Source organism: Apiospora marii, assembly GCF_038362585.1.
Source record: "Apiospora marii strain CBS 49790 chromosome Unknown utg000005l_segment0_segment0, whole genome shotgun sequence".
NCBI classification, from domain to species: Eukaryota; Fungi; Ascomycota; class Sordariomycetes; order Amphisphaeriales; family Apiosporaceae; genus Apiospora; species Apiospora marii.
The window spans coordinates 3,826,179-3,848,354 of NW_027117377.1; the positions used below are offsets into that span (position 1 = coordinate 3,826,179).

At 52.7% G+C, this 22,176-nt stretch overlaps 6 protein-coding genes across 6 annotated transcripts; 5 read left to right on the forward strand and 1 right to left on the reverse strand.

The window, feature by feature from the left end:
• Positions 1-6,721: 6,721 nt before the first annotated feature.
• PG985_009087 (uncharacterized protein) lies at positions 6,722-7,782 on the reverse strand (the record flags this gene model as incomplete). The annotated part of the gene is made up of 4 exons (XM_066828855.1): positions 6,722-6,825; positions 6,890-7,236; positions 7,300-7,397; positions 7,462-7,782. The coding sequence occupies 4 exons, from the start codon at positions 7,780-7,782 to the stop codon at positions 6,722-6,724; spliced, it is 870 nt and encodes a 289-aa protein (XP_066683767.1).
• A 1,913-nt stretch (positions 7,783-9,695) lies between these two features.
• On the forward strand, positions 9,696-10,157 carry PG985_009088 (uncharacterized protein; the record flags this gene model as incomplete). The annotated part of the gene is made up of 1 exon (XM_066828856.1): positions 9,696-10,157. One exon carries the CDS (start codon positions 9,696-9,698, stop codon positions 10,155-10,157), a length of 462 nt encoding a protein of 153 aa, XP_066683768.1.
• Positions 10,158-10,894: 737 nt separating this feature from the next.
• PG985_009089 (armadillo repeat protein) lies at positions 10,895-13,915 on the forward strand (the record flags this gene model as incomplete). Its single annotated transcript, XM_066828857.1, has 2 exons — positions 10,895-12,886; positions 12,941-13,915. The coding sequence occupies 2 exons, from the start codon at positions 10,895-10,897 to the stop codon at positions 13,913-13,915; spliced, it is 2,967 nt and encodes a 988-aa protein (XP_066683769.1).
• Positions 13,916-16,400: 2,485 nt separating this feature from the next.
• PG985_009090 (nuc-1 negative regulatory protein preg) lies at positions 16,401-17,690 on the forward strand (the record flags this gene model as incomplete). The annotated part of the gene is made up of 2 exons (XM_066828858.1): positions 16,401-17,137; positions 17,198-17,690. The coding sequence occupies 2 exons, from the start codon at positions 16,401-16,403 to the stop codon at positions 17,688-17,690; spliced, it is 1,230 nt and encodes a 409-aa protein (XP_066683770.1).
• An 825-nt stretch (positions 17,691-18,515) lies between these two features.
• On the forward strand, positions 18,516-19,286 carry PG985_009091 (nuc-1 negative regulatory protein preg protein; the record flags this gene model as incomplete). The annotated part of the gene is made up of 2 exons (XM_066828859.1): positions 18,516-19,117; positions 19,220-19,286. The coding sequence occupies 2 exons, from the start codon at positions 18,516-18,518 to the stop codon at positions 19,284-19,286; spliced, it is 669 nt and encodes a 222-aa protein (XP_066683771.1).
• Positions 19,287-20,368: 1,082 nt separating this feature from the next.
• Positions 20,369-20,880, forward strand: PG985_009092 (histone chaperone domain CHZ-domain-containing protein; the record flags this gene model as incomplete). Its single annotated transcript, XM_066828860.1, has 3 exons — positions 20,369-20,512; positions 20,591-20,600; positions 20,681-20,880. The coding sequence occupies 3 exons, from the start codon at positions 20,369-20,371 to the stop codon at positions 20,878-20,880; spliced, it is 354 nt and encodes a 117-aa protein (XP_066683772.1).
• Positions 20,881-22,176: the final 1,296 nt, after the last annotated feature.

Genomic DNA, 22,176 nt, shown 5'->3' on the forward strand with positions numbered 1-22,176 from the left:
TGGGCTCACCAGCCAGCAAGCAAGAAATTCCGACTGGGGTGTGGCTAGGAGTAGCGCCGCCGCGGTGGAGCTTATTTCCCTGTAACCGGCTCGCTGGAGGGTTTTTGTTGTTTTTTTCCTATCCAGCCATCCAGCCCGGTACCTGACGGTTGCGATTCAAGTGGGAGATCCTGGCATTTTTACTTCTTACGGTGCCGCAACACCCTCAAACGTTCGGACTGCAAAGTGGGCTTCTCAAGAAAGTCGTTACGTTAGAGGGGGGCGTGCTTGGTGACAGAGCTTGATTTCCCCCGGGGAAAAACTGCAGGCACAAGAGTCATCATCCTCGACTCTGGCGGCTCACCTTGTCGAAAGAAGCAACACCACCGCCGGGTTGGTACGGGTACAGATATGGATAGCAATGCATGCTGTGTCGGTGCCAATCAAAGCCCCGAACCACCACGATGGGTGGGTGTGTTGGTCACTGTATTTGAGCACCGCCCAAGCCATCCACCCAACTGTCGAAGGTTCGCTTAAGCATACGACGTACCTGTAGACCGACCTTCAGGGGGCGGATGTATCCACCTACCTACATACCTATCTACCTAGGTGTGGCATCAAGGTCAGGTGCCTATGTTCATCTCTGTCGTGCAGACAGAACTCACCTATCACAATGTGAACGTGCCAGTTACGTCGGCAGTGAACTCTACTCGTATGGGGAAAAAGCTAGCTGGGACGCCCGACGCCATGATAGCGGCGCCGCCTGTGAAGTGTGTTTGGTTGTTTGACGCTCGCAGGACGCTTATTAGTCCTGTCGTTGCCCGGGCTATGGATGCTGTACACGTGGTGGTGACACACATGCGGCCTTAGGCTTCAGCCAGAGCACGTTTTACTACTACTTGACACTTCGCTGGCAGCTTTCGCAACGCCTGAGCAGCGCCTAAGCAGCGCCTGGGAGAGGGAAACAGGGCGAGCAATCAGGTACCTGGCGCACTAGACGGCACTCACTTACCTGGCGCAAGGTATCATCGGGCCTCGCCTTTAATCGAGGCTTGAAGTGCCTTGAAGAATCTGGGCGTTCTTCTCCGAACGAACACAATGCCTTTGAAACATTCTCGCCCAATCTCCTTGCATTGCGCAGTAGTCTAAACGATGGAGATGGAGTTGCGGATGGCGCCTGCGAAGAGCCGAGATTACTATTACTATAAACGGTCGCGGTGATTTGTTCATATGGGGACCGATTAGGGCGAGAGGCACTGTGGAGCCGGCCGCTGCATGCATTCTCAGAAATGAGGATTTCATATGTCAATGGCTAGACCCCATCAAACATCTCTTCTCTCAGCCCTGATCGACAATTCCCAAGGGAACCTGGCTGGCTGGCTGGCAGTTGTCTCGCTGCCCTTTTAGGCGCATCCGCAGAAGCAAGCAGTGGCTCATACGAGTTATACACCACCTACGCCATGGCGGTCGCGCTAATATGCTTGGCGAGTATAAAACTGTATACCCGGAGTCGAGGAGAGCCGAGTGCCCACTTGTACGCCCACTCACATATTTCCAACCCACCACGCTGCAGATGTCTCGAGACTCGATATCACCAGTAGGAATAGCCTCCGATGCCTCCGCCCGATCCGTTCCTGTGCATGGGTGTTATCTATAGTAATAGGTCGGGTACTCATCTTGCTCATCTACCATCGACAGCATCTCGCCTCGAAGCAGGGAAGGCAGCTGGCAGCAGAGCAGAGTATGCCTCAGAGTCTGCGGGTGTGTTATGCGGGTGTGTTAGTAAAGTATACTTCTGCCAAAGTGTGTGTATGCTACAGTTGGGCGCCTCCCGCCCGCACTGTCTTTTGAGGGCCAGCCAGAGACACGGACCTATAGTTTGATGATCCAATGGCTCTCACCTCAATCAGTGTTGAGTCAATCAACCCTACACCCTTCCTCCCGGGCTATAGCACGTCCGGTTTACTCTCCCGTTCTAGCATCTTAATTGTGTCGATATAGCCAGGCCGTCCATATACCCCACACTCATCTCAGTTTATCGAACCATCGTCCCTATCCAGTATCAACTGCCGTTTCATGCACGGGAGGAGCTGCCAATCCTGGGCGAAAACCGGAGTTCCTACTGTGCAAAATTGCGTGCCAATCCCAATACCGGCGCTCTGCTGCATCTCCATGCACGACTACGTAAAAAAAAGCGAGAGCTTGCCACCTCCCTCGTTTCTGCTGCCACACTGCCAAACCCCATAGGCCAAGACGGTTTGGGCAACTCTATCGTCGCTAGCGCGAAACGAGAGTCCCTCAGTCCCAAGTACCGACCGTACCATACCGTACGTAACTGTAGCTTACTTTTAGTGTTGGTGCAAGCAAGGGAAAGAATTGCCCGACGACCGGCTCGCCCCAAACCTCAAGAACCCTGAGTGCACTATGTCACTATCATCCGATATGGATCAATATGAGATAGATACATACGATCGAAACCCAGCCTGCCGGCCATCTCGACGGGCATTCTGGCTCGGTGCGATGCGCTGCGATGCGAGATTTTGAGACTACCCTGCTATGATGCTTTTTGCCTACAACGTTACTGCACCACTTTGTTTCTGTTTTTTCGTTTGCTGCGAAATAAAATAAGCCCGAAGTATTTTCCTGCTTAGGTAAATGACGTGATCTTGGACCTCCATTTCGATCAAGGAGGGGCGTCAACCGTCAACTTCGAGGTCACCCGACACTGTTGACTGCAAGGAGAGAGAGAGAGAGAACATTACCCAAGAGGTAAGCAGCAAACAACGGCTGCACATAGCAAAGCAGTCAGTGGGAGGGGAAAGAAGCTTTGTGCTCCAACAACCTCGACCAACCCAATTGCCGCAGCACCGAAGCTGCGGTTCATGCACATGAACCACAACTCTGGGACATCACCAGGCTCGAAACAGCACAAGACAGAACCATCTTGTTTTGTCTCAACCCTAATCCAACTGTCATCGCATGATTTTGGATTTCTCGCCAGCCATGGGCGACAAATGCTGGACTGGATTGGGTTCCCGGGATCGTTACAGCTCGAAGCCTCACAGCATTAGTTGGTTACTAGTTTGGCCTGAACGGTAAGGAAGAAGGGCCTTCTTTTGGGGGTTGTTTGCTTCGCCTGTACGAGCCAGCCAAAAGACCATGCTACGAATTCTATTGCCATGGCATGTATGTAGAGTAGAAAACCGACAATACTTCAAGCCACCGTCGTAGCAGATCATCGATGATCAGCTACCTACCACCAATGCTACCTACGACAACCACCATGGCGGCGTCTGAGCGTGTTCGGCCTTCCTTAGTCGGTCGTACGAGGCCACTTACTCGCGTGATCAGAAAATGTAGCTGGCTCATTAGGCTGAATGGGCGTACCACGTACAGTAGCTGTACAACAAACTGCTTGCAAAACCGCCTCCCTGGGGAGGTGTTGTGCACTCCGCCTCCTCGGATCGCAAGAGAAAAGGGAGGGGGGGCCAAGAAAAGCGATTAAGCCGCTTCACTTTATCAAGGTTTGTGCTTGGAGTATGGGGATCGAAGCAAGGGGGCCACGGATCTAAGCAGTTGCGCGATCTGATGGTTTTATCTTTTCAGGTTTCCCACGAGACTGGTAGCAGCAACCCACCGGAGGACTGGGCAATCGGTAGGTAGCTAACCCGAGCCACCGGCTTTCGGTATGTGTCTGGGAGGGGACAAAAAAGAGACTTTCCCAAGTATCCGCGTTCAACCGGTGGTGGGCACAGCCCGGGGCACCGTCGAAACTCTCGCGCCGGTAAATTGGGGCCGCTTGAGGCAATTCTGCGTTCATCTGAAGCTTATAGACTCTGGGAAGCACCGAACTGTATGCGGAGAAGAGGTGTAAAACCCATCGAGTTCAGGCATCCTGGACGCCAAAGCCAGCACGCTCTCTACGGCGTCGTTCTGGGAGCCGATGCGTATTCTCGTCTCAGCCAGCAGCACCTTTTTGTCCATGTGTGGTTGGTGGCAGGTGCCAACTTGTCACTCCCCATGCCCCGTCCGTTGAATGCTCGCGTCAAACTGCCTCGTCTTGTATATGGGCGGTATGTAGAGAAGAAGGGCGTGCGAAAAGGTGACTCATGTCAGCAAGCGGTGGCCGCAAGCACGCAATGACAACAACCAGCCCCTTACTTCTGCTGCTGACGGCATGCTGCCTGGGACTTCTCATGTAGCACAAAGGGGGCTGAACGATCTTGTTTGCGTGACTATAGTTCCTCACCGGTATTTCGCGCTGCTTGCCTGCCTGGCTGCCTGCCTTTCTGCCTCGACGTCGAGAACTATGAAACCGTTTCTGTGCATGGCCTCGGTGAGGTAGAACCGAGAGGTGCTGAGGAGCGAGCGAGGCTAACATTCTAACCAGTACTAGATGGTGATGGTGTCTCGTCTGTTGGCGCGTGGCTTCTCATGATGGTCGTCGAATACGATTTGCCTATGATGGACGAGTTATGGTATGTAAGCAAGCATCGTGCAAAAGTGAAATACCCCATCCAGTTCAACACAGGCTGGAGGCAATAGAGGTGGTAGGATATTCGATGCAGCATTTTGGTAAGCTGGCACGATTGATTCCTGCTCACCGGTATCTGGTATATTCCCACCTGTCCATAAGTTACTTGAGCCGGATGCTGTCCATTGACACGAGCAAAGCACGTAAACCCATACGTTGCCATGCATTCCAGCTCGGTCATCCGCGACCCCTATCATATTGGGAACCGGTGCGACCTCTGTCAGAGAACATAGCCGACGGCGTCGTACCTATCTGCATGTCTGAAGCAAACCCATTGGGCTGGGCTCGACGAGGGAGGGCAAGCGAGATCGCACGCAGCCAGCAACCGGCTCTGGTTGGGTGCCACCACGTGGGGTCCAAGGGCCGCGCCCTGCGCAAAGAACCTGAGACATGCGGTGACCGACCCGGAGTTCGAAACTTTTTTTTCTTCATTAGCCAAGAAAATATTTTCCAACGACGGCTGCCCGCCACTGCCCGCTGCTTGCTTGCTTGCTGCTGCTGCTGCTGCTGCCCGACAAGTGGGAAGTGAATTAAGATGTGGCGCCTGCGGGTAGCCGATCGGTGACGAGGAGACGCCGTGGGACGTTGCACGGGCGCAGAGGAAAGCCCTTGCTGGCCGGTCCTGGTGGTTGCTGCATTGGGGGAGGCCATGTCACCCTGGAGAGCCAAGGGAAGCAATGTAATATGTAATCAATAAAGCGCAGAGAGGAATGAACAAAGTGCATTAGTTTCTGCATCAAGCGAGCATCTTGGGTACCCTGTTTTGCGTGACTCTGTTATTTCGGACATACCAATCCCCCTATTGCGTCAAGCTAGAGGGCTGTCTGCTCACCATTTCAGAAGAGAACCGTCGACCGGATAAATATGAACGGATAAGAGCCAAAACCTTTCTCTCCTACTACTCGCGGTCCCATGTGTCGCCTCACACGGCAGCAGTGAGTAGCAGTTTCCGGGAACGCGTGCTCAGCAAAGTGGTAATGGAGGGTCTCACAGATAGACGACACTGTACGATGACAAAAAAGCCGTTTTGGGGGACTTTGTGATCACACAGACACCCGCCCTTTGCAGTCACAGTATCTTACGCAGAGCTGTCACGGTAAAGGACGATCACCGCGTGTGGTCTAAAAAAAGAGCCATTCGAGCCACCCCTATTCGATGTTTTTGTGGCCAAGATAGGGGTAGCTCGTACATCTTGCCTAGTGGTCAGGTAATGCCCCGTACAGGGACCATTGAAAATAACTCAAACCATACTCGAATGCTTGAAACGTGATGGGGGTGACTACAGGTGCTATTGGGCTTGACTGGAATAGAAGGAGGCACAAGCGCCTATGCTCTATAACGGCGTCCCAAACTGCATTTTGTCTCTTGTTATCCGCGATACTCGTTTGAGGGGTGTTTACCAGTTGGGCCAAAGGTTGGGATAACGGACCGATTGCGGTACCAAGCTCTAACATCATCGGCCATTACCCACGAGCCATCGGTTCCCGTGGAAATCGGATGGATGGATTCCTAAGCGGGACGTTGGAGATTGGCATGCTGAGTGACGTACGATGCACCTCGAGTAGGGGTCGGCCATGCAGACATGATGTTCTTTCTTGACTCTGGCGTCGGTATGAAACACAGATCCGCTCGAGATCCGTGTGGGTTGGATGCCTGCCGGCCCGGATGTTTTTGTCACCCCTTTCGCGGACTATGGCCCACTCATATTTCCGGACAACCCAGACTGCTAAGAAAATGCAATGGAATACTGCGCAATGAGCCACAACTTAGAAACACATGTGTAGAACTCGTCATATGTCCCGGTGAAGGCTCGCGTTGGAATGATCGCGGGACTGGCCCAAGACTGTGATAAGCCTACCCGAGAAAAACAAAACTGTTCGATGTTTAGGGAAGGGGACAGAGAATGTAATTAATATGATTACTATTATAGACTAAAAATCATAAACGGGGGTATAAATGTGTTAAAGATCGTGTATCGTGGGAGTCAATGAGTGTTTGGGTATCATATAAAGTCAATAAGGAGTGAGAACACGGGATATCTTTTGGGAACGCCGCCGGCCTTTCCAACCATGCCGAGGTACTTCGAGCTTCAGCAACAGCGTTGTGGTCCCTGAAGTCCTGTGGTATCCCGCTGATGGGCGTACAAAGACGACCATTCCGGGGAGGTACGAACCCTCCTCAGTTTTCACGGGAGGAGCCACCCATCATCTAGACAGCTGGCTGCGCAGTAACACCAGGAGCAGGTGTAGCGGCCGGGGCGTTCTTTTCAGGGAACGAGCCGGCATCATGGACCCGGCCATATCGAGTAAATGCTATGTCGAGGTCAGTATTCCATAGCTCAGCGCAGGTAGGCCTTAGCCCTTTGACGATTCTTACCTAGATTCAGCCTGCCATAATCCCACTTGCGGCTCAGGGCAAGGACGACGACCGAGGTGACTGGCAACAGCAGCACGTCGAGGACGCCGAAGAAGATGGCACTGGGCGTGATGCCGATCGTGTTGCCCCCGTCGGAGAGACCAAAAGCAATGGGGTAGAGAAGCCAGAGCAGGTTCACCCAGCCAGACAGGGCGTAGTGGTCTCGGCCAAGGCCAACGCGCTTGGCAGAGGTGCCGCCGTGGCCCAGGGTGTTGAAGGCCAGCATGAGCCAGGCCACGGTGCCGAAGGCGTAGAAGCCCCATTTGTAGTTACTGGTAGTGTATGCAGACACGAGATAGGAGATGACCCTTTTGTTGCAGCGTTCAGTAGACGTACCCGGCGGCAGAAGACAAGACCAGGCAGGTACTTACCAGATCCAAGACAGGAATATGTTGTAGACAATCGTAGCCCACGAGACGCCGCTGAGAAGACCGAGAGAGAGGATGATAGCAGGGAATTCCACGACCCACTTGCGCCCAATTGTCAGTGACCATGTCCTCGTCATTGCGTTCTTTCCTAGGAAAAACACTTACATTTACGTACTTCACCCAGAATATCTGGCGCGTCCAGCCTGACACGGGCTTGCTGTTGACAACCGGGACAACGCTGTACCCAAGGTCAGAGGCCCAGGCAAAGTAGGTTATGGATCCCACAAGAAGCGCGACTGAGAAGATGTAATGGAATATCTTCTCGCCCGAGAAGGGCTTGAAGCTGGCAGCATAGAAGGCGATAAACAGGATGGCATAGACAGCTGTGACGGCCCAGAGCCAGTCCGAACCATGGACACTGAAAGCCTCGTTCCCAGCTGGAGGGTTGATGTCCAGAGCCTGGTTGCTGCGGATGATGAGACCCATAATAGGCGACATAGATAAGGGGTTCGAAATAGGGGTAGCAGAAGTGGTGTGGTGATCTGAGAGAACTCTACAGCAAATACCGGCTCAACTCAATGCGATAAGTTTCCAAAAATCACTGATCAGACTGGTGGTGGTGTCGCAGATATAACTGTGTGGCTGAACCATGGAGCGTGTGGATGTAGGTTTGGAGGAGGAAAGAAAGTGCTTACTTTATATAGGATCGGCTCTCGAGGGGATATCGACCAGAACCGCAGCCTCCCAATCTTCCAGACTCGTACTAATGCACCGGTAAGAGCGGCGATCTTGCGAATACGCACATCTTGGAGGGAGAATCTCAAACCCGAGTGGTCCGACAGCCAGCAGCGACACACCTGGTGCTTTGACGCCTTTGGTGCCCATCGCAACCCTATGCGGGATAGGCCGTTGCAACAGGACCAGTTGGGATACCAGGATTGCATTCGTGCAGATGCAGATGGAAGGTACTGGTCAACATCGCGTCTGCGGGCACCGATCGGACCTTGGCCGGGTCTGCTCGGCAAATCCAGTCGGTCATAAGACATCCAGCCCGGGCTTCAACGGCATTGGCTATTAGCTCCAAAACCTTTTTGGCATCTCGTCAACGCATGATCTCCCTCAAGAGAGAGAGAGAATTAACCATGAGTTTGCTTGCATGCTGCAATATTGCTGGTAATGAGCATGTCCCATATACTTTTGGTTACTGTAGGTCGAATGGAGATGGCGATCTAGGCCCCCTGCAGTTCATACATTCACTTACACATTGATATCAAACACACGCAACCGGAGAGTAGCCGCCATCTGCACGCGGTTGACGTGATGCAAATGTGATGGGCTACTGGCACCTTCCATGGCCCACCGGCAGGCTCGGGCGTAGGTTGTTGAATCTGGAAACCCGGCCTACCCAAGAATAAGACCCTGAACGGCAGTCGATTGGACACGGCGCGGGATACCCGGGAAGCGAAATAGGGCTGCAACCTTGCAATGCACGCCCGGTAGTTCTGCTAAGCTCATTAGCTCATCACGTATGCAAGCCAATTTATAATGGTCGCAGTCACAATGCATTAGTCAACCTTGACAATTGGGCACGCCTTTCCGCTTGGCCTTGCCTATCGAGTGAATCATGCCATGTGGTGAGGAGACCAGACGATTACTCACGACGCGAATGTTTTTTGCCGTCGTACGACATGAAGCAGGTTGCAAAGACAGGTAGAGATATACCAGATACTTAGAAGAGGCAATACGTCGCACGGTGAATTGATTCAATTCACCTTTGGCTGCTTGCTGGGTGGAAGCTAAGCAACACGGGTACAGGGACGGACTTGACGTCCTGATGCTGGCTCGGTGGAGGTGACCGCTGACATATGTGGTGGCGTATGTATGGCAAGCCAAAACAACTGCAACTTGTTGATCATGGAATACCTCTTTGAGAATGCTGCTCACATATCGGCCGGCAGTGCAACCAGCCCAAAAACCGATGTTTGCCCAATTGGAGCTACCTTGGGTTTCAAGGATCAACTGTCGCTCAGAAGGTTCGGCCTTGTACTGGGCCTTGCCCGTGGCATCCGAAGCCACTGTGCTGATCGAATTGTTGACTGTTGCACTCAAAATCCAATTTGTAGTATGTATCAGCACACCGGCTATATCCGTGTCTGAACATCTCCTCTGCCATGCGTCAGTGGCTTTAGCAGGTAACTACAGACTAGGAGTCGTGGGCGATTGCTAGTAAGGTGCTAGGTCCAGGTACTGAGGGTCCGACAGTCGAAACTCTCTGTCCTTTGGGATAGGCGACTCTTTCTGATAAAAACCACTCAACTATTCGACTAAACCATCCAAGAAAAGGATCTCTGAGGACCTAAGCTACAATTTCATTTATAGAAGTCAGGGCCACAAGAATCATGTCGCCTATACCCCTGACTTACCGCCTTATATTCAACTATGCCGAGCCGCTTATGGCGACCCTCGGCGCCGTGCAGGCCGTTGTGGCGCCCCGAGACTTGCTCCAGCTGAGCCTCCCCTCGGTGCCCTACACCACGGCCATGTACCCGCTCGTCTCGCAGATGTGCGGCGCATGGCTTATGTTCGCCTTCCATGACGTCGTCACCCTCCGCATCTACCAAGACGTCCACGTGTGGAAGCACATACTGGGCGCGGCCATACTCAGTGACCTGGGCTACACCGCCAGCCTGGTGCAGTCGATGGGCGTCGCGTGGTTCTGCAACCCGCTGCGATGGGACGCCGCCAACGCATTCACTGTGGTCTCAACGGCACTGCCTCTGCTGGCCAAGATATGCTTTGTTCTCGGGGTCGGCTTGCCTCGCGCTGCGCCGAAAGCCAAGGTATCCGGCAAAGAATTGTGAGAGGAATCAAGCTTTCTAGATGGGTCGAGATGCATCACAATTGGCAAACTTGGGGAGGATTCTTTGCTCTGTCTATCTAAGATGTGGTATAGGTACACTTTGTTGCATGCAGCCATTCTCATTGGGAGGAGTGTCGAGTCCAACACGCTGCACATCGATGTAAGCAGACCACAAGAAGGCATGTGCCGAGCATGCATGTATGGTGACGGATCGCCTATGATCTGTCAATCCGCCTTATCTACATGTTGTATACTGCTCTGGAAGAGCTAATAAACATTGCCATTATTACATCGAACTTAGCTATATTATCATACATCGTTTTGTTGCCAGCTACCTTTTCCTTGCCAGTCCATGTATTCTCAAAGCTGGCTGCATCAATGTTTCTGCTGCAAGACAAGTAAACGTTGATTTGGCCAATGTTAGTCTACTACTAGCCGTCACCCCTGGTAGTCCGGGTATGTGTAGTGCATTACCCTGGTGACCAGACTCCCCGCTAAGCGGAGCTAGAAGCCACTGTTGCCCCGGACTTTTTGCCTGGGTTGCTGGTGATGCGCATCGCGCCTTCTAATCGAACGTCATTTCTGTTGGGATTTCATGGCACCAGCTGCCCAGCATTGAAATTGTCAGATCTTCCCAAAAGCAACCCTCCATGCTCTACATGTATTGATACCTCAGTAACATCATCTATCGTACAGTAGCCCTCGACCGACCGACCCATTTCCATCCAGTGCAGCATCATGGCCGTCGATATAGCGCTGCTCAGCACCGGAACCCTGGCCGACCAGCTTGCAGCCCTACGAGCTTTGAAGCATGACATTATCGGCCATATCAACAAGAAACAACAGTGGATACGGTCAGGCATACTACCGCCGCTTGTCAGTCTGGTCAGGCAGTCGGTCGCCGCTCCAGAATTGAACGGGAATGATATACAGCAGCAGGCAGAGGGCGCGCATCTTGACGATACCGAAGCAGTACAACTCCACGCCATGCAACTCCTCGCAAGTTTTGCTAACGCCGGATACCAATTCCTGTCGCCTCTGCACGCCTCGGGCGCTATCGAGGCTGTGCTGGCCCGCTCGTGCCTGCAAAGCCCGCGGCCTCAGATTGTCTTGACGGCGCTGAGGATATTGCGCAGTGTCACCGAAGCCGCCGCCTTTGCGCCCATCCCACCGACCGACCAAGCGAGTCGCAACTCTCAACCTTCACTCGACTCGAGCTTTCTGGCAAATATCATATTTGCGAACGATCACTTGGAATCATTTGCCTCCATCCTGAAGAGTGATGTATCAGCACAAGTATCTGCTGTGGCCAGCCTCATTATCGGTCTTTGCCGAGAAGAGCGCCACCAGTTTGCACTTGTCCACAGTGGTGTCCTCGATGCCCTTGCTACGCAACTAGCAAGCTTTGCAGTTGCTGAAGGGCAAGTCATACCACGCGCTGAAGAGATTAGTCAATCGAACGGGCTTTCAAGTTGCTTTCCAGCGCCCGCCAGACCAGGCGTGGAGCTATCAGATATACTTGGTTCTATCGCTGCTATCATTACAGACTCGCCTTATAGAACGTGTCGACTTTTGTACTCACCGTCCATCCTGGCGGTTTTCCCCAATACTGATAGCGACTGGGACACCTACTGGAAGATTCATGCAGACACCCCAGATAAGCTGGCTGGGTTGAGGCCCACGAAACACAAAGACCACGAGCCAATGGACTTGCTATTGCCATATACACCAATCCAACTACGGGGTCTCTCATCACATTCGTCCAGGCCAGGTACGGACTCTCCCCCGTGGACCATCCCCGAGTCCACCCGAGACGACTCAGAAAACCCAGAAAGCCCTTTGGTCCCCTGGCTTATCGGGCTGGTACGGTCATATTACAGCCTTGACGCACTGGCTGCAGCCTCTGTCTTGGCGTCTCTCTTCAAATGTGGCTTCACCTATAGACCACGAGAGACCACGCTCGGTCTTTCGGTTGTACCTAAGCTGCTGCAGATACTCGGCGCAGCTGATCGAAACGTATATGATTTAGACACGTCGTCTCTAGACTCGAGAACCCAGTCCACCTGGGCAGTCATCGAACGTGTTCCCAGTATACTGACACGTCTGATAACTGATAGTGATAACCTGCAAAAGGCCACTTTTGATTCAGGAGCTGTTAAGTCGATATGTAAACTTTTGAAGGGCACATATGATGCTGAACCTCCGTCCGTTCAGACCGAACTCTGGTCACCGGATCCAGATCCTACACCGGCATCGATGGGCGAACACCCAACTTGCCAATTAGGCCAGCCTGGACAGCATCCGCAACTTGTGCATCGAAGCCGGCTGAGGGAAAGCTCGTTGAAGGCTCTTGGCGCACTCGGGGCTTCCAGAGAAGAGTTTCGCAAAGCGATCGTGGACCAAGATCTGATCCCGTATATTAAAGAGTCGCTCTATCAATTCCCAGTCCGACCGAGGCAGTCAAAGGAACAATCGAATGGCAATGGTGCGGGAGGGCAAGATGACCGGGCGAAAACGGAACTGGGAGAGAACCCGACTTCAGTAATTGTTGCGGCGTGCTATGCAACGCGAATGCTAGCCCGCTCGGTGAGCATATTGCGTACGTCACTGATGGATAACGCTGTGGAAAAGACCATAGAGAAGCTTCTTCTGCATCACGAGGTGGAAGTTCAGGTCGCAGCCACGGCAGTGGTATGCAACATGGTGACGGACTTCAGCCCCATGAAGGAGGTAAGCTTTGGCCTCTCATTTGATCCGTATTGCACTAACATCTGGCTCTCATAGTCATTCATCCTTGCAGGACATGTCAAGACCCTCTGCAAACATGCCAAATCCCAAAACGCTGCTTTGCGATTAAACGCAATATGGGCTCTTAATCACCTTGTGCATGCCAGCAGCATAGAGTTGAAGAAAAACTGCTTAGAAGAATTGCAGCCGGGGTGGCTGATTCAGATTATCTGTGATGATATGGAAGATGCGGCTTTGTCCTCTACCAGAGCGAGGGGTGATGGTTCCTATACTAGTGATGAGGAAGACGATATGGACATCGACGATCAGAATCGCGAGTCGTCATACAAGCCCCTGGACGACCAGGCCGCACTCGAGAGCCGCATACTTCGCTTGGCGGATGCACGACTACGTGCACTGCGGGAGCTAGAGCTGAATCCCGTGCGGAAAGCGAGAAAGGACGATCTTGAGATTCAGGAGAAAGGACTTGGCTTCATCCGAAATCTAATTGGCGAACCTCATCTTAACGGCGCGGATTCGGCCAACGACACGACGGAAATGATTGACCATCTCTTCAACACACTTGGACAGGACCGTTTCTTCGAGATACTGTCCACAAAACTGAAAACAAAGACATTGAACCCCTTCGGCCGGCGTGGGGCTACGGGCGAGGCGCGGGTTCTCTATCCCCAGGCCAAGATTATCGAGGCTGTCGTTTACATCCTGGTTCATCTGGCAGCCAGCATACCGCGTCATCGCCAGCTCGTTATTTCGCAGAAGGAATTGTTGAAGCTTTTGGCAGGGTTGACCAATAGCCAGGAGCGAGAGGTTAGGGTTGCACTCTGCCATCTGATTAATAACCTGACCTGGAGAGACGATGATAGTGATGCACCGGCCTGCTCACAACGTGCGTTTGAGCTCAAGAAGCTGGGCTTCCTTAACAAGTTAGAAAGCCTCGGGCAGAACGACGAGGAGCTCGACGTGCGAGAGCGGGCCAAGACTGCAGTATGGCAAATGAAGCATCCACAGTAGTTGCATAATACCAAGAACAGGATTCTACTTCTGTGTATATCTTATCAAAATGAACTTGAGTTTTTCAAGAATAAGTATGCTTGGTCTGCATCATATCTTTGTGTTACGAGCTATCTCGCTATCACCTATTGCAAAGCTGGGTATACTGTTAGAAGAAACTGATTGATGAGAAACCCGATATCAGAGTATGCCGGCTGGCTTTGTAGTAATTTGAGGTTCGTTCGGCTACCATAGGATACGGATGTGGCAACCAAGAATTTAAGCCGACACGTGCTCTCTGGGTTGGAGGTGTTCCCCATGGAGCCGCTGTGTGCAATCAATAATGATGACGAGATCATGACAGCTGCGATGACTTGCAGACAACCCAGTTCAGTATCAAGTGACCGCACCTATTCCGGTAGAGCCACGCCGCTTATCGTGGGACCCCGCGAGGAATTGGCGGGCAATCACCGCCGCGATCCACTAATGTTGGGCTGTCGAGAAAAGGCGTGCTCCGGGACGAATTGCGGGTGTGCTTGCCAAGGGCGGATGTGGAGGAGGAGGAGGCAATCCGTTCTTGCACTCACGAGAACGATGGGAGTCGGAGAGTCTCAAGGTACTGTATGCGTTACGTAGATGGGATTCGATAATTATCCATACTTACTACATACATACTTACTGCCTACGTCTTACCGTAGCTGTTGAGAGGCGGGAAAAGCCCCGATGTTGCGCGAGTCGTGGACAGCACGTTTGCGGCGACTCCAGCCAACAGAAGCCCAGTGTTGGCACTCGTGGCCGAGCGAGAGCCCCTGTGTCTTTGGGCAGCATCGTGTTCCTGGGAATATCAATCCCAGGTCCCACAACGCTGCGTGCCTATAGAAGTGCCTGAAATGGACTGCAGGCCCAGGTGGTGGGTGGTGGGTGGTGTCAGTCGAGTTGAATACTAATTACTGCTATGTACCATCTGCTTGTCATCTTAGACCCGGCTTAGCCCCTTTGAGAGCTCGGTCAAGCAAACGGCCATGGATGGCGAACGAGGATGCCACTTTCAACAATGTGGCATCCAACAGCAGCAAGCTAGCCGGAACTCTAAACAACCGGGGCTCGCAGTGGACGGTTAACTGATCAAGATGGCGGCGATAGTCGCCGCTACCGGGGACTAGAGTCGACGTGATCAACAGGAGCCTTGGTGGGTGAGATGTACGTAGTAGGTAGTAAGCTACTGTACAATTCAGTAAAGAAGTACTGCTCTTGGTAAGTTAGCGGCGATTAGAGTAACGGAGATCTCAAACCAAGGAACAAGAAGAAAAATGTCAAAGAGCAGGACACAGCTTGATTCTGATACTGGAAGTTGACCGGATAGCATTGACCTGTACGTAATGCGCACATCAGGACCAGGCACCTGTCACTGTCACCCTCGTGTGTGTTCACCGATCTTTGCTATCTGTACCGCCTCTGCAAGGCCAGCCAGTGTGTAATTTTCAACGTTCGGTAGCCCAAAACGAATGTCGACACCCCATGATCCATCCATCATCGGGATTGGGGTCAGGCCACCGAGCAATTTTTTTTTCTCCGTCTCTCCCAGGCTTCCGTCGTTCCTTGGGGCTGGACTCGCTCAATTCCTCACTACTTGACTGGCGCCTGGGGATTACCTAGTAGCCACTACTGAGCAACCATTGCCCACAAAATCTTCGCCGGCCAGCGGGGCAACCTTGCACCACCAGCAGGACTTGCAACTCGGCCTCCCACACCATACCAGAACAGCGGGCTACGGGTGGTACTATAGGAGACATTTGCACGGAGAGTGAGGGACAGACAACCTTGAACGGCCAAGACCCGAGGCATTCGTTTTGTCTTACTTATTACTTAAGTAACACACACCCATTGCGCTTGCATCACTGCTTACCAGATTCCTCTTTGAATTATATTGATCTCGTACGTGATTTTGTGCAACGGACCGGACTGGAACTGGGCTTTGTTTGTCACTGCCACTACTCAAAACGTAACCGGCATACCTTTCCACGATTATTCATCGCAATCCCCATCGTATCCCCCGCCAAGAAACGCTGCTGCTGGAATCAACGAGTTGCCATCGGGTTTCGAGGTACGACGAAAACTCGGTCGGGTTGGCACCTAAACTCGCAGCAACTTCCGATCGATAGGGTTCGCCTTCCCACGACTTTAAACGGAGACAGGTGGTGATTGGGCTGTCTGGAGCAATAGGATCTGGGCCTGCCTCGTGCGTTTCCAACGAACCAGGTTTTTCCCATTGATCGTATATCCAAGCCAGAAGGCGTTGTATACCAGTGCCGCCACGGCCCTCACGGACCTTTTCTCCTCGACATTGGCCCGTCTTTTTTTCCACACCACCAAGGCGTTTGTCGTTTCTTGTCGCACCAACATACCAAGAGGAGGGGCAGCGAATAGACGCAGCGAAGGCAGCGAAGAAGCAGCAAGAGTCGCAATCGCAGCGCAACCAAATCAGTAGCAGGATGCTTCGGGGACCATGTTGACTTCGTCTCCCATTGCACCACAACCCACGAGCGCATCTCCTCGTGCTTTCCACTATGCACCTACCCGCTCGCCCCATCATTCGCCAAGGGTTACGGCCGCTCTGCCGCGGCGGCAGTCGAAACATACCATATTGCACTCGCCATCGGGCTCCTTAGTTGGCCCAAACAAGTCGACGTCGCAGACCCGTCCGAAACAATATGTTGGAGTCGACGCAGCGACACAATACTCACCCATGGAGCCCTTTGACCCCACGGTGATGCTCCAGGGCGCCAGGCGCCAGGCCTCGGGCGATGCAGCTGCGTCCGGATCAGGCGCGGCGCAAACAACAGCCCAGACGACGACAGCCGTTGTGAATCCCCAATCTGCGATTCCCGAAGCGCCGCCCGAGCCGAATATCGAACCTATTAGAAGGGCCGAGGAGGTCAAGCAGGCAAGTGCGGCAGCAAATAACCCTCTGTCGCCGGCCAAGAGGAGGAATTCGCAAGACCTCACCCAAGTATCTACTAGTGTCACCGGCTCCACGAGCGCATCATCTGTCGTTACGTCGAGCCGTAACTCGCCCAAGCGGTCAAGGCCCTCCGAGGGCCCTCCCAAAGTGCTACCTCTGAGATATGAGTTATGCGATGTGGAGGACATGGTAGTCCTGATCTCGAATATGCTCAGTGAGCTGATCGAGACCAACGACTCGATAGCTATGAAAAATAGCCATCTGACCAGGTTCCATTCGAGGTGAGTAACAGTTCACCGCCCACTCCCTTCCCTGGGGTCCTTGCTAATTTCGCTCTGTAGGACTGCTCCAGGGATCTCGGTCTTAGATTACCTACATCGACTTGCGAAACACGCCACGCTCTCACCCCCTCTGCTTCTTTCCATGGTCTACTACATTGACCGCCTATGCGCATTATACCCAGATTTCACCATAAATACACTTACCGTGCATCGATTCCTAATCACCGCCGCCACAGTAGCAGGCAAGGGCCTGTCGGATTCGTTTTGGAACAATACGTTTTATGCCAAGGTCGGTGGAGTCAAGGTACAAGAGTTGAAGTTATTAGAGCTCGAATTCCTGTATCGAGTGGACTGGAAGATTGTCCCCAACCCGGAAGTCTTGGTCGCGTACTACAAGGGCTTGGTTGAGCGCTGCGGAGGATACGCCCTGGAAGGAGATGCAATTCCAGGGGCGGACGGATACGGCGAGGACGAGTCAGATGTAGTTGATGAAGATAGCGACGAGATCTCCGATCAAGACGGCAGCGGCGAGGACGTCGCAGTGCCGTCATGACCATAAACAGAGAGACTCAAGCCTACACGAGGGAAATGCGGCAGGAATGGGTTTCTGGAGTTATACGGCGAAATAGGGACGGGCACGGTGAATAGGGCTCTCGGTACGGAAGAGAGCAGATATACTCATATTGCACAACCGACATGTTGACGATGGAGAAACAAACACTCTACGGCCATGGTTGGGATTTAAAGCCATTTTTAAGCTTGGCTGCATGGTAGGTAGTGAAACGAAGTAAGGGTTTCTTGACGTTGTATCGAGATCCCATGAGTCGAGAGCACCTAGGGGGAGCATGAGAATACGAAAATGCCATCACCTCAAAATCAACGTCATACTATTCACCAGGACTATGTACATAAGTAAGAACGGAAACCAAGAGATTGCAAGCTATTAAAGTATAACTACATGAGTGCGAGTCGTTGGTAATCGTTCAACCGATTTTCGTCGGGTCCCTGGAGATCTCTGGGCAGCCCTACGCGCAGAGGCGGTTTTGGGGCCTGCAGAAGCTCGAGCCTTGTGTCTTGGTGTTCGTTCTTGGCCGTACCGCCGCTAAGATCGATCCCCCATTCGTCCCAATTGTGCAATAGCCGCAACTACAATTGATAATAATATCTAAGCCACCACTCATTTGAACGTCGCATCCTCCTACGCAACCCGCCAAAGCGTACTGGATTTGCTTCGGCTACCGCGAGGTCTCTTTCTTTTCTTCGTTTTCATTGCGGCTTTACCACGGCGCAATTGCTTGACTTTGCGACAGGCGACGAAGCGAAACGGAAGCGACATCACGTAATACCCAACACACAGACACCGACGCCCGAAACGAAAATGAGGACGTCTACTACCCTCTTCTTCTCCGGCCTGGCCACCCTGACTGGCCTGGCCGCCGCCGCTGAGCGCGCCGTCCCCATCTACATACAGCCCGTCACCGTGTCGCCGCCGGCCCCGGTGCTGCTGGGCGAGGTGGTCTACGACGCCGCGCTGCTCGCCGGCGCCGACCCGGCCTCGGCGGCTAAGGTGACGTCCTTCGAGTACCCGTCCGATCTCCTGTCGCCCGAAAGCGAAGACGACGACGAGACCGCAAAACAAAGTACAGAGGTGCCGCGGCACGTGCGGGTCGGCGCCTGGGACCCCGCGGCCAAGGCGTGGGCCTCGTCCACGAGCCTGGCGTCGACGGCCAACTTCGACAAGGGGTTCGCGCCGCACTTTGTCGTGACGGTCGACTCGTCGGGCCTGACGGGGAGTGGGGATGTGGTCGGGGTCGTGCTCAAGGGCGTGCGCATCGACGCCGGGCAGACGCGCGACTTCGGGCCCCAGGTCGTGCTGCGCACTGCGGAGCCGGGGAGCCAGGTCGAGCTCAACAAACCTGTGGTGCTGTCGCCCGAGGGCCGGAAGGTCGCGGAGGAGCCCGAGAAGACGTTGTTGCAGAAGTACGTATCATTGCCATTATTTTCACCCCTGCTACGGTTACGCCACCGTCACTCCAACCTTTTTTTTTCTTTCTTGGTATACAGTTGCTGATACTCCTACAGGTACTGGTGGATAATTGGTATCGTTCTCATGCTTACATTGACCGGTGGTGGTGGAGATGGAAAGTGAGTCGTCTAAGGGGAAAGGGAGAGATATCACCAAGAAGACGCAGGTTGCCCGATGGGCCAGATAGACCTACCAAGCTGATATCGGAAAACACATAAACTGTGTTATACAAGTGATTTAGCTGGGCATAGAGAGTACGCGCCTTCAAACCCAGCGGGTGGTACTTGGGAATTAGCTCGCAGATTATGGTCGTTGTGCATGAGTACGGCCATGGCACGGCACATAGGTTGTTCATGGCCGATGGTGAGGCTTCAACCGGTGATGGTTACAAAGCTGAAGCATGAGATGCCATGTTACTGGCTCTCTGGGGCGACATGTTGGCTGAAAGCAACAACAAACATTATGAATACACCTTATTACAGTTACAGCAATGTAACAAAACATGACGGCTTTGTCTGCATTCTCCCTTCCCATGCAGTCTTTGTTTGATGCAAGCTATCCAACACTTTGGCATATTTGATTCACCCAACATGACTGCTTGTTGGATGGCCCCCCGCAGCATCAGCAAGCTGTCTAAACGCTCACCCAGACTCACCCACAATCAAACAGTGCATTGCACTAACCAACAATGGAATATGACAAGTAATTAATAAGGATGAGGACATGGTTGCTCATTGTTCTTTTAATAAGTGTTCACTTCAAGGACAACACGAGAGATTCACTATCGCCTGTACTGGGCTGGGTACCTTCCCTCTGCTGGCCTATCTCCACGTGCCGCCCCACCTTCAGCCCACTTTGCCAGCGTTACCTAGCACTTGGCTGTTAGCAACCATCTAGTAACTGACTGGCGAAAATGAAGCTCTAGGTGTGTTTATCGATTGGCGCTAGTAAACACCTGCAGTGGCAGCTCCATTTGATTTGGGCCAGTCGAGTCGCCTGCTTCGCAACCTGCACCTTGAACCTGCATCTGCAACTGCATTTGCAACTCTCCTCTACCATTTCTTCCCTCCCTTCCCAAAAACTCTCACCGTCTTCTTCCCACCTTTGCGACTTTTGCGACTCCCCCCGCGCCAAAGTCCCTTCTACTTACTTGTAAACAACAACATACCAAATTCACTTCTCCTCACCCACATATCTCATCCACCATGTCGAGCTCCAACGGCGCAACCGTCCCCGAGCAGGCCAACCAGGCTGCCCAGGCCCAGGTCGAGAAGGGCAAGGGCAAGGCCGCCAATGCTGAGGAGCCCGTTGAGCAGTCCATGGACGAGGACAGCGACGAGGACGAAGAGGTTAGTTAATTTGCCCCGCTCCCCCAAAATCCAATATGCGTTACATCACTTATACTAACTACTTTCACTCTGCAACAGGCTGGCGAGGGTAAGCACACACGCACACAACGCGATATATTGCAACACCGTTCACGAGAGCCAATCCACTAACATTTCTACGCGTCACAGATGCTGGCGAGGAAGATGATGACAACATGGACGAGATCGACCTGAGCAACATCGTCGAGGGCGGCCGCCGCACCCGAGGCAAGGTCATCGACTGGGCCAAGGCTGCCGAGAACGTCCCCACCAACGAGGAGGACGAGGATGATGATGACGACTTCGAGGGCGAGGGCGAGAAGGACGACGACAAGATGGATGAGGACTAAACAGTGCTCTCTTCTCATGATGACTGCCGCCTGATCACGAGCCCTGTGTTTTGCCTTCGCGGCATTCCTTGGTTCTATTGTCGTCTGGATTTCTTCGAACCCCTCGTCTCTTCCGCTCTCGTGGTCTGGTATAGACTCATCTCGGATAGATAAGATTGGTGGTTTTGTGGATAGAGATGAGCCCTCGAAAAGCTTGATGGGCATTTGGGCCTCTACAGAAGAAGTACATATGCTAGGATTTGCTTTTTGGGCGTTGATGATTCCCCTAAAACAGGTGTCGTGATCATGGATCTCCACCAGATGGACACGGTTTAAGGGCATATGCATAAGTGGCAATAAACAAACATACAAAAACGGGTGCCCTCCAAAGTTGAGCTCTTGGATTTGGTCCAATGGCCCATGTCAAGTGATTAGAGCATTAGGTATGCATATTGTGACTGTAAAGACGAGATTTAGTTATGAGGAACGAGCAGTGCATTGTCGTCTCAGCTAGCTGTGAGCTGGGATGCGTCTGCCACTCGATAGACACATGCTATCTGCCGAGTGCGTACATAGAAAGCAATTTATATTCTAGTTGCACCAATCATTGTTTTCAAGATAGAGGGGATGGAGCATAGGTAAATATTCATATTCGTCGTCTCCATCACAAGGAGGAGGGGGTATCGTTCGAGGCGAGGTGTGGCGGATGTGATGAGGCGGTGTGTGGACTGATTTGGTAATTCTGATTCTACCAATAAGACATGCGCCACAACGATGAATGGTCAACGTTGATCACGTACACAGCAACATCTTTTAGCATTTACAGGCGTTCGGGCGCTTACTTTGCGTGATGGCGTATACCTGTCCGTGCCAGTTGCCGTTTTGGGTCTCTTCACGCCCTGGGGTGCTCGGTTTAGCTGAGTTGCGTTGTAGCTCACGGCCTCTTGCACAAGCAACGACGACCGAACTGCAATGTCAACCATCAGCAATGACACACCGGCCTGACTCTTCCGTGTGGTCCGAGTGTGTTGAGTATATGCGTGTTGTTCGTCGATCTGAGTGGTTTGCGGGAAGCAAGCCAGTGAAGGCGCTCGCTTGCTCTTCCAAATGAGACAAGTGACCCCTAGCTACCCTGTAACGATTGCGATTGGTGTTTCAGTTTCCCTTCCCTTGATGTTATGCTGACGGCATGACAACTTCCTGGTCAATAGTGAAAAATATGTTGAGGACTGGGGGAAGCCCGCGGCCCATATAAAGACGATGAGTACCCAGTGTAGGATCACGCTCTTAAGTGTACGTTCCTGGTATCGTTATCCA